This window comes from Melozone crissalis, unplaced genomic scaffold (assembly GCF_028551555.1).
Source record: "Melozone crissalis strain CALT ecotype California unplaced genomic scaffold, PUWL_Pcris_2 ptg000029l_1, whole genome shotgun sequence".
Taxonomy (NCBI): domain Eukaryota; kingdom Metazoa; phylum Chordata; class Aves; order Passeriformes; family Passerellidae; genus Melozone; species Melozone crissalis.
In genome coordinates, this window is record NW_026535807.1 from 7,093,239 (window position 1) to 7,106,578 (window position 13,340).

At 48.2% G+C, this 13,340-nt stretch overlaps 1 protein-coding gene across 12 annotated transcripts in view; it reads left to right on the forward strand.

The window, feature by feature from the left end:
- Positions 1–3,636: 3,636 nt before the first annotated feature.
- Positions 3,637–13,340, forward strand: part of CADPS (calcium dependent secretion activator) — a 203,760-nt gene continuing 194,056 nt past the window's right edge. For all 12 annotated transcript variants that reach the window (XM_054281013.1, XM_054281015.1, XM_054281020.1 and 9 more), the window contains exon 1: positions 3,637–4,032. In XM_054281013.1, the coding sequence (XP_054136988.1) occupies positions 3,652–4,032 (381 nt within the window). In that variant the 5' untranslated portion in view covers positions 3,637–3,651. The remainder of the gene's footprint in view (positions 4,033–13,340) is intronic.

Consider the following 13,340-nt stretch of genomic DNA (forward strand, 5'->3'; position numbering starts at 1 on the left):
TGCAAATGCAAGACTCCCTGAGGGAGATATTCTGTTAAACTCTCCCAAATGGCTGCTTTAAGCAGAGTTCACTCCTTCTGAGGGTTTCTCCCAAGCCTTGGGTCCTGCCCGCTTGCTTGCACAGGCAGTGAGTGCCACTGCACCCAGTGCCACTACATAGCAAGTCTCTTCCTAAAGCCAAGGCCTCTGCTTCAGCTCTGCTTTTCTTTGCAGTAATTTCCACAAATCATTATCTGTACTGACTTCCTCTGTCTAATGGAAAAAACTGGAGAGAGATACAATTGCTACAGCAGTGATTTTTCTAATATCAGCTGGTTCTTCCCTGTGACACTGTATAAAATGAAAAGAAACTTGAAACATTTTACAAAATACTTTTACTATTCTTCATCCAACTCTGCTTTTGATACCTGAGGTCACCTGGAATCTCCTTTACTCAGCTGCTGTGACTCCAACCATGAGAGGTGGGAAGCATTTCTCCCTCAGCAGGGATTGGTGTGTGTGTATTTGCTGTTTCTTGTTTGTAGTGCAAACAGGCACGGAGGTGGAGTATTCCCACACGGGGAGTATTGCCCCTTACCGGAACTTGCAAGAGAGCTGGTAATGCAGGTACTTTGGATCTCATTTAGTAATTATTCTGGAAAGTGTTTTAGCAGATGCAATTAACTCATGATGCTGGGAAAAAATATGTAGGGGCATATTTTTAAAACCTCCTGGAGGCTGTTCCAAAGTGATAAGCTAGAAAGGACCATGGGTTTTGCAGCTGTGTTTCATCTTGAAAACGAACTTAGCCATCCAACATTAGCCATCCTTTTAACCCAAAGAGCCTTTGTTTTAAGCATCCTGAGAAAATAGCAATAAAAACCAATATAACATCAAAAATTACTTAGCTAATGCTCCTATTTATCTACATTTACCCACTCATGATGGGTAATTACACAAGTACCCACCGTGAAATAATACCACTGGAAGTTAGCCACATAATTTTCATGATCACTCTACTGCTTCCCTTCCTGCACAATGCCTTCCAGACACTGCCTTGCAATAAGATGCAAACAACTGCAAGTGAGAGATGTTTTAGAGGAAGCTGCAAACATCTCTCTGGACAAATATGGCACTTGGAAAGAGAAAGGAAGAGGCCTGAGAATTTTTGACCTGACTCTTTCCTTTACTCAGTAAAAAGCATGAATGTTCTTACTGTACATTCAAACACAGTCACTGTGAAAATGTGGATGTGTGAATCAAGGAAATAAAATGTTGATCACATTGACTGTGATATGTCCCTGCTTCTCTGGACCAGCAAAACTTCCAGATGAACCATATCTTGATATTCAGTCAGGCCTTTCAAAACATAACCAAGTTCAAAGTTCTCAAGTGAGCCAAATCTCACCCACTAAAGGACAAATATATTTCTGAAGGTTCTTAAAAAAGAACATGCATGTATTTTTGGTGGTTGTATGTATCTATCTTACATCAATTAATTTAAGGAATCTTTTCTGACAATCTGTCAGAAAAGTCAATTTGTCTTTATAGTCAGATACTCAATGTCTGTGATGTTCCTACCAGCAAAAGTTATTTCTGTCATCCCCAGCTGCTTTCCTCTAGTGAATCCACCTCTGCAGAGTTACTGCAACAATCAGAGCAATCACCACAGAAAACCTTTCATAAAGAATGGTCCAATTTCCCTCTGATCATCTGACAGAGCTTTGTTGCTGTTTTGTCCAGGAGAGGGAAGACAGAGAGCTGCAGCTCCGGAACATCCGCCTCCTTAGCTATGAGGGAGAGCACCTGCAGCGTCATGTCACAGATTTTTTTTTTCCATTCTCCTATACAATAAATGACATTTCTTTATTGAAAATCCCAAAGACTTCTGCTTTCTCCTCTGTTGTGTGATCACCTATAGATAATATCATCATATGCACTGATGTAATTTATTCAATTTTTTTCTGCATTGGCACCACTGGACTCAGGACAAAGGTTTTTTTTTCTGATGGATACTATAAATATGGCATCAATCAAAAGAAAGAAATGCCAAACTAAAAGACAACTAAAAAAGTAAGAGAACTTTGCTGAGGAAGAGACTTTTGAGACATCCCATCACCTTTGTGGTAGTTATCCTTGCATTAGCAATGTTAGCAGCCAAATGGCACTAGCAGGTGCTGTATGACCTGTCCCCTAGCAGTACAACCACAAACCTTGGGTGAGCAGGGTTATTTGCATTACAGCAATGATATCATGCTACTTCTAGTTGTTTGTCTGGGAAAAAATAAACAGGGAGACATGAAATGAAATAATACTGAGAAAGGCTGAGAGGGGCTGAAAAGTCTTTTCCCAACTGCAGCTTGGACAGCTCCTTTCAATGGGAAGCACACAGAAAACCTTGTTTGCAGGAGCTTTACAATTTTGCTCTTCCCCACAGAGAGTTTGTCATCCTCAGGTCTTCCCACATTGCTGGCAGGACACACACCATGTGTGGTGTGCAGAATGCCACAGCTCTAGCAGATAAGGCTGATGGAAATGGGGAAAGCCATTTTTCATTCTCTACACCAATTTTGCAGCCACTTCTCGTGGCTTTTGGAAATGTAGGACCCAGAAGTTTTTCCAGACTCATCTGCTGCTCTGTGCTTTTAATTAGAAGTAGGTAAGAAGCTCAGAAAGCCCAGCTGTTGTGAAAACTCTGGAACACATCGTGAGAAGCAGTGCCTGTCTCCTCACCCGCAAGCTATTCTCACAGCCCCATCACCATGAGCCAATGTTTATCTATTCTCCCTAAATATTTATTAGCATGAATTAACAGGTGACAGGTATTTTGACATTTAGAAAAGAAGCACTGCTAATTGAGCAGAAAAACAAAACCTTGAAAACACCCACCGACCACAAATACACAAATACATGTAAATGAAGTCTCAATCAGATCTGAAAATCACCAAAAACTAAACCATTGCATACACGATGTCTTCACTGACTCATCCCTCAGAGAGCCTCCTGAAGTTCTCAGCTAGCCCTAGGTAATCTTCAAAGCAGAACACCACGATATCATTACACATGTAATAATTAGTGACTTGGATGAAAGCTTTACCAGCAATATCACTTTTCAATTAAGACTTTTAGCGGCACTGAGGTGCAAGAAGAGCTGCTCGGTGGAAAACAAATGCTGTGAGCCTCAGGTCTGCGGCGATTCATGTGGCTCAAGATGCTGCGAGGACACAGTGTGGGGTTGCGGGGGCACCAGGGGCACAGCAGGGACATTGGTGTCCGTGGGGACATAGAAGATACAGTAGTGTCTGTGTGTGATTGTGGAGGTTCGGAGAAGACAGTGGGCTCTGTGGGGACACCGCGGTGCCTGTGTGGGGCTGTGGGGACACCAAGGCACACGCTCAGCACCCCACACCACTGGGACCCCCGCGGCCATGGCGGCGGCTAGGCGCGCACCGGGCATGCGCGGGGCCCGCTCTCCGCTCGCTCCCCTCGCCCCGCGCGTGCAGCACCGCGGCCAGCGCCCGCGCGCACGGGGCGGGGCGGGGTTGGGCGGGCGCGCGCGCGGGCGCGGCGGCGCGCGGAGCCGGAGCCGGGCACGGGCACGGCGGCGCCGAGCGGAGCGCAGCCCAGCGCGGTCCGGAGCTCGCCCGGCCGAGCCCAGCCGGAGCCGCCGCGATGTTGGACCCGTCGTCCAGCGAGGAGGAGTCGGAGGAGCTGGTGGAGGAGGAGAGCGGCAAGGAGCCGCTGGCGCCCGCCGCGGCGCGGCTGTCGCCCAGCCGCCCCGGCGAGGGCCCGGGCGGCGGCGGCGGCGGCGGTGCCGGCGGCGGTGGGAGCGCCGGGGGGCTGCAACCCGGCGGGCGCGGCAGCAGCGCGGCGCGGCCCGCCAGCCCCAGCCCCTCGGTGGCCAGCGAGAAGGAGAAGGATGAGCTGGAGCGGCTGCAGCGGGAGGAGGAGGAGAGGAAGAAGAAGCTGCAGCTCTACGTCTTCGTCATGCGCTGCATCGCCTACCCCTTCAACGCCAAGCAGCCCACCGACATGGCCCGCCGGCAGCAGAAGGTACCGGCCGTGCGCTGCCCTGCCCTGCCCGGCTCTGCCCTGCCGGCCGGGCTCTGCCTCTACTCTCCATCACCCACCCACCTTTGGCTGCTCCCTGCCTGCCCCTGCCATCCATCCTGCCCCCTTCTTACCCACCCGCTGTTGCCTTACCCCTGTGCCCGCTCTCCAGATCCCCCTCTGTCCGCATCCCTGCCCACTCCTCGCCTCTCCCGCCGCTGCCGGGCCTGCAGCTCCCCGGGCACCCCAAGGGCACTCCCGGCTCAGGGCACCTTGGGCCCACGCGGTGCGCGGTGCTGGCAGCAGCCCTGGCTCGGGGCCCGGGGCAGCCCCCTGACCCCCTGTCCCCCCCCGTGCCGCTCCCCGACACGCTCTCCCACACAGAGCCGGTGACATACATCGTTGCTTCTAGTTACGCAACGTCGGGATTCGGGAAGTTTGGGATGTTGGCCTCTAAAGGTTGTCGAAAGGAGAGAAGTGGGTGATATTGCTGGAAAAAGCCAGGCACGTGCTGTTGCCTCTTGCAAAGGGACTCCACAACTCCATGCTTACTGCAAAGTTTGCTTAACTGGCAGTGCTGGCACTGACTTGGGGAGTTGCTGAGTCTCATTTCAACTTCTTGCAAGTGTTTATGCTTGGCGAGCTCCCCGAGACCGCCTTCCCGGTGGAATGCATCAGCAGAGGTTTGCGGTGAGGTCTCTGCCACAGTCCTGACTGTCCTCCCCCAGTGTGTCGCCACAGCAGGGCCGGGTGCTGCTCCAGGCAGAGGCTGGGCAGAGTGCTTCGCCTGGGCTCCCATCTCCAGGAGCTATCCTGGAGTTTGTTTCTCCTCTGAGGCACAAGCTCATGGGCCAGGGCAGAAATTAAGTTTCTTCTGGATCTGGACACAGGCATCTTTCAGTCAAATGTAGCCAACTTTTTCCCTGTGGCAGCCAGAGTTGAGTCTGTGATGTAATGTAGCTCTCTGAACAACTGGCTGATTTTTTGTCACCATTTTCGGTTGAGTTTCTTAGACTGCAGTTTTAGCCTTGATCCTGTTCTGTGTTCACAAATGACCTTTACAATTCAGGCAGACTCCTGGATGTATTGATGCAAACGACATTCAGTTCTGCTACACCCCAGGACTATTATTAGTCATTGCAACATACGGAGGTAGGAAAGTGTATCCGTACTGTATCATGGAGTTTAAAGGCAATATAGGACAATCTGTTGCTGGAAGCTTGAGTGATCTGCTTTTGTTTGCTGAGCAAAGTACATAGCTGAAATTATAGCCAGATTTGGAGTTTCTTTTATCTGTTCTTTTTGCCTACAATGCTTTTCAACAGATTGTGAATTTCCAAAGTAGTTTTGGCTTTTGTTTCCCCGTGCAACTTCTTTGTATTAAAGAAAGATGATGAAACTTACATTATTGTTAGTTAGTTTCACTGAAATACAAACAAGTAAGTCCTGTAACTGTTTCTCACGTAAAAGTGAACTGAAGATGAAACTTACATTATTGTTAGTTTCACTGAAACAAAACCAAGTCAGTCCTGCAAATGTTTCTCACATAAAAGTGAACTGAAATTGACAAGTAGTTTATCCAAAGGACCGTGCAGCATCTTAGCAGTTCAGAGAAAAGTGGCTGGGAAGGACAGTTTATAGTCCCTGAAATCAAAATAGTGCACTGTGAAAGGACTGGAGGAGGGAGAGGAAAAGGTGGGGAATAAAGTGCAGGTGAAACAAAGAAATGAGGAGTAATGAGAAAAATTACAAAATGGCAGCAGTATTCAAGGTTATGTGGAAGTTACACAGGATCTTGGGAAGAAATAATCCGTTCTCTGTGAAATGAAGAACATAGGGAAACATTTCTGGCTTATTAACATAGCTAAAATAGGTGTGTCTTGGGGGCTGACCCTCTCCCCTCAAACTTAGCAGTGAAATGTAATTGGGAAAGCTAAATTTACCATGATAACACATGTCAAATTGAATTTACCCTTTAAAAGGTGAATTAATTCTAGTTTTTTGTTTTCTCTATATCCCTATATTCAGTTGGCATGCTGGGAGTAGATCCTTGCCCTTTTTTCTTTGCCACGACTCCTCTTGAAGTCAATTAAAGGACTACCAGAGCCTGGAGTTTGTTGATGAACTTCATGTGCTCCTCTGCTTTGCTCTCCTAACACATCCCTCTGGGAATGTCCCTTCCTGTCTGGCTGGCGGGAGACCAGAGGGTGAAGGTGAGAGACCTGATCCCTCTTGAGCACCTTGCTTCAGCTGCAGTGTATTGGTTGGGTCTTCAGTAATGATGAAAGTGTCAGGTGCTCAGAACTCACCAAAGTGGAACAAATGCATTTTGCTTCTTAGGGGAAAGATGAGAGAAAACTGGATTTTGGTCCTGCTCTGATGGGGGCTCTTGGGTCAGTTTGCTCATTGGCAGAGGTGGAATAAACTGCTTCCTTTCCCATGTGCCATTTGCCTCTCCACCCTCACAGTCTGCAGTTTGCCAGGGAATTGTTTCATCCTTGAAGAAGTAGGGAGCAGAGTATTGTCATTTGCAGTCTCCAGGCTGGTGTGCAGGACCACACTCCCTCCTTTCCCAGTGGTGCCGCACACAGAGGCTGCAGGAGCTGCGGCTTGATCCCCTGCACATGCAGGGCCCTGGAGATGCCAGGCCTGACCCTGCCCATCTGCCCATGGACAGCGTGTCTGGGAGCCCCACTGGGGCCCTGCCCAGCTGAGGGGACCTGGCTCCACACCCACGTCAGGGAGGTGCCACCACAGAGGTGTCTGGGCAGACCTGTGCAGCAGTGAGTGCTGGGGACCTGTCCCCAGCCCTGCTCAGCAGGTTCTGCCCAGTGCTGGAAGGAGAGGGGTGAGGTTTGGCCTCACCGGGCTCACAGCTGTAGAGTGGGAGATGCTGTGACCCCGAGCACAGCCCAGGCAGGGACCGTGGCTTTGCAGGTGAGGCAGTGAAGCTGCTGCCCTGCAGAGTGGGTTCCTGTCTGGGGTATCTGATAACGGAGAACCCATCCCCACCACAGCTGGAGGACCACAGAGATGGACTGTGTTGCAGCCAGGCTCCCAGAGCCCAGGCAGCATCTAATAGCTTCACCTTCTTTGCAGTTTCCTCAGATAAGAAAGAGTTGATTTTGTTGTGTTGTGGCCGCAGCACTAAAGTTCCTGCCTGGGCTGTGGATCACTGTTCCTCCCCTGAGGTGTGTAATCCTCCCTGCTTGTTCCTGCAGGGCTGTGTCAGAGCTGGCTGGTGCCCTGGGGGCTGGGAACACACTGGCACAGTGGGCACCAGTTGTGCAGCCACACACACATGTGTAGTGCTCAGGAGCTGGAAAATGCAGCCTGGTGTTCTGCAGCACCCATGAACCCCCCTGGAATAAAGGGAACTGTGTAGTTAAGGTGCTGCTGTTGCACCACAAAGGTAATTACCTGCTGTTTGATAAATTAGAATGTATGAGAGCAAAGAGAGCAGCGGAAACGTGTGAATGGATGGTGTAGCTGGGTACTTACTGCATGTGGGCATGACAGCTCTGCTTGTTTACACCAGCAGTAAGCTCTGTGTTTCAGATTTCCAGATTAATTTAAGCAGATGCCACTCAGAACTGGTATTTTTCTGACCCTGACACCCCAGAAATTTCAGCAACAGAGGAAAAGCTGTTTTTTAGATGAATGTGTTCAGGTCTACACCTCTGCTTTGGGTTTATTTTGATGTTTATGGGATAAGGCTCCACTACAGTAACTACACATCTGTGATGTCTACCTGTAAGTTCTTCTATTTACATCTCCCTAGCAGTATTTCCTGAGGAAAAAGAAAAAAGCCTTATTAGATACCTGCCTGTGCTGTCTTTGCTTCCCACTTAGGTTTCTTTTTTAAGCCACCAGTGAATTCCAGGCACATTAGAGATGCAGACAATGGTCTGCAAGATGCTCATCCCTGTAAGGCTTGGTGAAAATAGGGAGATTTCATTTTTTGTTTCTACCCCAGATGGGAGGAAGGTGCAGTGTGTGGGCAGCCATTACTAGACACTGGGGAATCTGAGCAAGAGACCAACTGAATGAGGAGGAAAAACTCCCATCAGAGCTTACAATATTGCTGGATATGGAAGGCTCCGGCCTCATGATGCAGCTCAGGAGGAAAGTGGCTTTGCCAGCTCCATGGCTCCCAGAACAATGTGTTTTATTACTGCAGATGGCACTGAGCTTGGTAATTGCCTGTCCAGGATGTGTGTGGTCTTTTCTCTAGATCATGCTGCTTTGTTGGAAGTAGAGTGGAGTGGAGACGACCAGCAGTGCTTGGTGCCTCTTCCCACTTGTTCCCAGTTGTCTGAAGCCTTTGGGAAGACAGCTCAGCCAGCAGCCTAGGGATGTTGGACAAGGTGTGTGTCTGTAGTGGTGCAAACCAAGCATCCTTGGATGTGGGTTGCACCTTTTGCTAAATATCTCTGCAGCTCAGCAGTCAAAAGGCACAGCACAGCCCTGGAATTGATGTTTGCTACTTCCAAATAGCATAAACTGAAAACACTTGTTGGGAAAGGGGCAGCAGGAAGAACTTTTTAGGAGATAAAATGTGGAGAGCACATTAGGTCAGACATTGTTGCAGCCGTGGTTGCCACTGCCTGTTTTCCTTCCTGCAGAGCAAGGGAGCAGGCAGGCAGAAGAGAAAATCAGTTCCCAGCGGGATGAATGCAGGATGAAAAAAGTTCCAGATTTGTTGCAGATTATCAGGGGCTACTCCTGGGAGAAGAGGCTCATGATTTGGGTCCCTGTGTAAGCCTGTGGGATGACGTCAGGTGCATTAGCAAAATTCTCAGTCAAATTCAGCAAAGCGCTTAAGCTTGTGCTTTGCTGAATGGTGATTGATTTAAGCACAGTGCTTAATGCAGAACAGGTGTGAGGGGTCAGAAACTGTTCAACTGGTTACAATGCATCTTAAAATACTGAATTCCTGCCATTTCAGCAGGCTCACAGATGCTACAACAGTTAGGACACAGGAAAGCTAGTGCAGCCTTCCAAATAACCACATCTTCCTTGCCATGGGTTGGATTGTTACTCTCATGCCATGCTTACACAAGTTCTCTCATAAAAGCACCAGCACACTGTTCTTGTGGGACAGACTGAACTCAAGTGGTGTTGGGACTTGTTTTAGCAGTTTTCTGCTGGAGGAATTTGTTTTTGTGATCAGATTCTGCTCTGCTGGTCCCAAGAAACCCTTGGAGATTTTTGGTTTTCTCAGCTCTGAGGGCAGGAGAGGTAAAGACGATGCTCTGCTTGTTTTCTGTCTGCCCCTCAGTTGCTGTCTAGTCCTGTTAAGAAGCAGCTGCAAGGTCCAGGCAGCTCTGAAGCATGAGCTGTACCTCATGCACAGCTCTGTAGCTGCAGCAAAGCTTGCAGGAATATTATTAGTGCTATGCCTGTGCAAACCTGGAGGAGTAGTTAGGGGCTGGCTTCACCCCTTAGATGGCTCCATGTGGGCACAGGCCACTGCCACCATCAAATGAGGGCTGTGTGTGTGGCTGTGCCCAGCTCTGTGCCAGCCCTGAAGTGAAGGTGAGCCTGCTTGCAGAGCATCACCATGGCAAGGAAGGTCTGGCACATCTGAGATGTTGTGCTGCTTAGCAGTGTGGACTGCAGAATGTGATTATTGCTCTCAAGTTGTCTGGAATCTGCAGAAAACAGTTGTTTTCAGTTAAAACACTTATAATTTATTTTGCCAGTGTCTTATCTTAATTTAATTTTAGGAGATATTAAATATTTGTCATACTTTGGCTATTTATATACTTGCAGTTTGTTGGATTGTGAAGTGGGTAATTAAATAGGCTGTGAGCTTGGTCTTTGGCTGTTGTAAAACTTCGTAGTTCCTGATCCATAGCCTGACATTTCAATTATTGTGGGTGGCACCTCTTGGTCAGAGATGCTACTAACTAAGAGTAGAGAAGACTTATCTGATCATGCAGCTCCAAGCCCTGCTACAGCCCCTTGTTTCAAAAGGTGTAATTTATGGCCTTGCTTTGCATAGTCTAGACACTCTCCCTGAAGCACTTTGCCTCTTGCACAACTTGTAATTTTTTCTGCTGAATGGTGACTCACTTGTTCTCCATTTACCTATGTGGAAAGTGGTCGGCAAGTCATTTCCCTATGCAATTTTTTTGTTAGCTGGAGAAATATTTAATTTGTTTTTAGTTTATTTAGCAGTAGCAGCCCAGCCATCCCAGCTCTGCTGCTAGCAGTGTATATATACAAACCCCAGAGCTGCTGGCAGTGCTGTAGTCCAGAGTGGTACAAGGTAAACATCCTCTTTCTGTTTCATGATGTAAACTTGATCAGTATGTTATGACCAATCAATACAGTATGATCAATAAAGCTGTTGCTTGGAGAGTATTGATGTGAATCCAGCTAGTGGCTTCAGCAGTGCCAGGGTTTCACCCCCAAAATGATCTCTAGAAATCAGATATTTTAGTGTGCCTTTGAGCATTAAGACTAATTAAAACAGTAGAGTTCCCTTAAAACAGCAGACAAAGGGACTTTCCCTGGTGATGAGCAGCTCTTCTCCATATGCCACCCAGGAGGGTGGGTGGGGTTTGATGGGTGGCCCCTCAAAGGTGTTCCCTTCCTGGAAATAGAACAGGCTGAGGTCCAAGGGAAGGTGCCACCTCCCTGCCCAGCTCTTTTAGAGTGTGGTGCAGGACAATCAGAATTGTCTCCTCACCTTGGATGCTCCAAGTGGCACCACCAGCTCCCAGTGGGTCAGAACTGGGCCACCCTTCTTAGAGGGGATGCTCCAAGGTCCAGCTGCCCCTTCATGAGGGTGAGGGGAGATGTGAGGGATGGAGGGTTCCTGGGCAGCTCCCCTGTGTCATTACCAGGGAGGTACTGACAAAAATACACAGAGCATCCTAGCCTGGCACTTGCTTAGGAAGAAGTAATTTGTGGTACAGGATATTTGGGTTGCTTCAACCACGTTTTCCTCTGAATTGTGTGGGCTTCATTTTTAAGACAGGACATAAAGTGCAGTTGCTGAGTGTTTGATGTTAACCTTTTGAAATTGTTGTTTGAAAAGGTGCTTTTAGTGATAATATTTGGTATTGTTTGTCTGTGATTCAGGCTGATAAAGTCAGACATTTTCTAGAATTTAAACACCTGAGTCAAAGTGTCATGCAAATATTTATTCATCTTGGGGTAAGTCGTGCTGTGTTTGTAGTTGTCATAGTTCAAAACCTGTCTGTCTACTTCACAGTAAGGTTGGGAGCTTGGACTTTTAATAGTGTCAGGTATACAGTGACCCTCATGGGTGTCTCCTCATACCTAAATGTTAATATTTGATGAAGAAACTTCATGAAATCTAGATTTTGTCATGGTTTTTAGTGACGGTGCTGTGGTGTTTATCTTTGGGGACTGGCAATGCAATGTGCACATCTTGAAGGAACCTCACTGACTTTGGTAGGACTTTGGGCTGATGCCACTGTGCATTTGTGTAATACCCTGACAAACAGGGCTGATGGTCCGGCACTGCCTTTTGTGACCTCGTGTGCTGAATTAGGGTGACATTCACACAAAGGCAGGACTTTCAGACTTTCTAAAGTGAAGAATCTTCAAATCTAGCTTTGTCTGTAGACCCTCTGCAGACCACCTTCTACTCCCTTTTTGGGGTGGGATTTAGATCCACACTTGATGATTTAGGTTTAGTATTTATGAGCTGGATCTGATCCTGTACAAGCATGGAGCAGAGTGACCCTGTCCCTGCAAGTCTATTACTCACTGTATGTCTTCAGCCAGGTGATGAATTTTGGGGGGAAAAATTCAATAAACTTTTTGGCAGTGGAAAAGAAGTATTTGTTTAGGATGTTGTCGTTGCCTGAGGCACTTCTGCAGGAGAAAGAGGCCTGGTATCCAGAGCAGCTGCAGCACTGCAGTGTGCACAGGCTCAGTTCAGTCTCTTGGAGCAGGGATAAAAGGGGGTGGTTTGGCTCCCAATTGCCTGTCTGGCACAGGGGTGGACAGTAATAGGGAGCAGAGGCTGTTTTCCAGGCACACACCTTGAGGAGCTACTGATAGAAGAAGCTATTTGTTAATAATTGTCCTCTTGAAACAGTCTCACAGGTTGCCTTGTGAAGAGCAATGTCTGCTCCAGCATTTGAATTTGATTTCTAGCATTTGCATTTGATCCTGAGAACCTATTGAGCTGGAGAGGATGGCAATGGGAGTTTGGAGATTCTCTAAGTTTGTAGCAGCCACTGATGTCTGTTACTTGCAGTGTGCTTCAATTGATGAGGTTTGTGGGGCTTGCTGACTCCTCTGGGATGCCATTCTCCCTTTCCTGGGGAATTTAGGTTACCAAGGCACATGATGCTAAGTTGGCGTTGCCCTGAGGTGCAGAAGGCTTCAATCCTATTGAAGGGTTTTGCTGCTTTGAGCACCCCAACATGTGATCACAACCCACAAGGTTTTTCCCCACCTCCACATGGCAGGGGAGCAGCCCCATGCTTTCCTCAGAGCCCCCCAGAGAGAGACAGTGATTTGCCTTTGTTGGTAGGGACATGGGTGTGTGCATGGGGGTCATTTCAGAGCCTGGAGTGTCACAGCCAGCAAACAGACTCTGGCTGGCACTGGAGAGGACAAGGTGCCTGGCTGGTGGGATAAAGGGACTTGGCTGTTGGAGGGAAAATAGACCAGTACTCCTAAATACAGCTCCCTGATGTTGGGTCTGCAAGAAGGCACTTACCCATCTGATTTCTAGTTGGTGCTTTGCTTGGAAATGAACTTTATCCCAAGGAGTGATTTGGGGGAGCCCTGTCCAGCCAGTTGGCCAAGAGAACCTAAATACTGCAGAGGCACTTTGGGAAGAAATTTCTGGGCTTGCTCTGGCCAGCCTTGACATGTGTCTGGTACAAGTGGCTGTGGGAGGGAGAAGCTGCTCCATGAACAGCAGATGCAACCTGTGTTCCACCCAGTGCTCACCTCAGGTGTCCCTATCCCTGTCTGACGGCTGTGGGCTGGGAAGGAAGGAGCATTTAGGTGTTATGTTTTAGGCACAGAAGATATGGAATGATTTGGGAACAATTATTTGCAGCAATCCAAAAGTTCTGTTGGACTGCTGCTGATGCTGTAGTTTTTGCAAGGAGGTGGTTTCACTTTGCCTGATGTGCTGTTGCAGGGGGTCAGCTCCTCCCACACCTCAGCAGCAGAGAATTTAGGCAGCTGGAAAGTGATGTGCGTATCACATAAGCAGAACATCAAGCAAAAGGCAGTTTTCTTCTAAGATGTCAAACACCTTTTCCTAATTCAGCAAGAGGGTACAAATGCTTTGCATGTTGCATGTGACG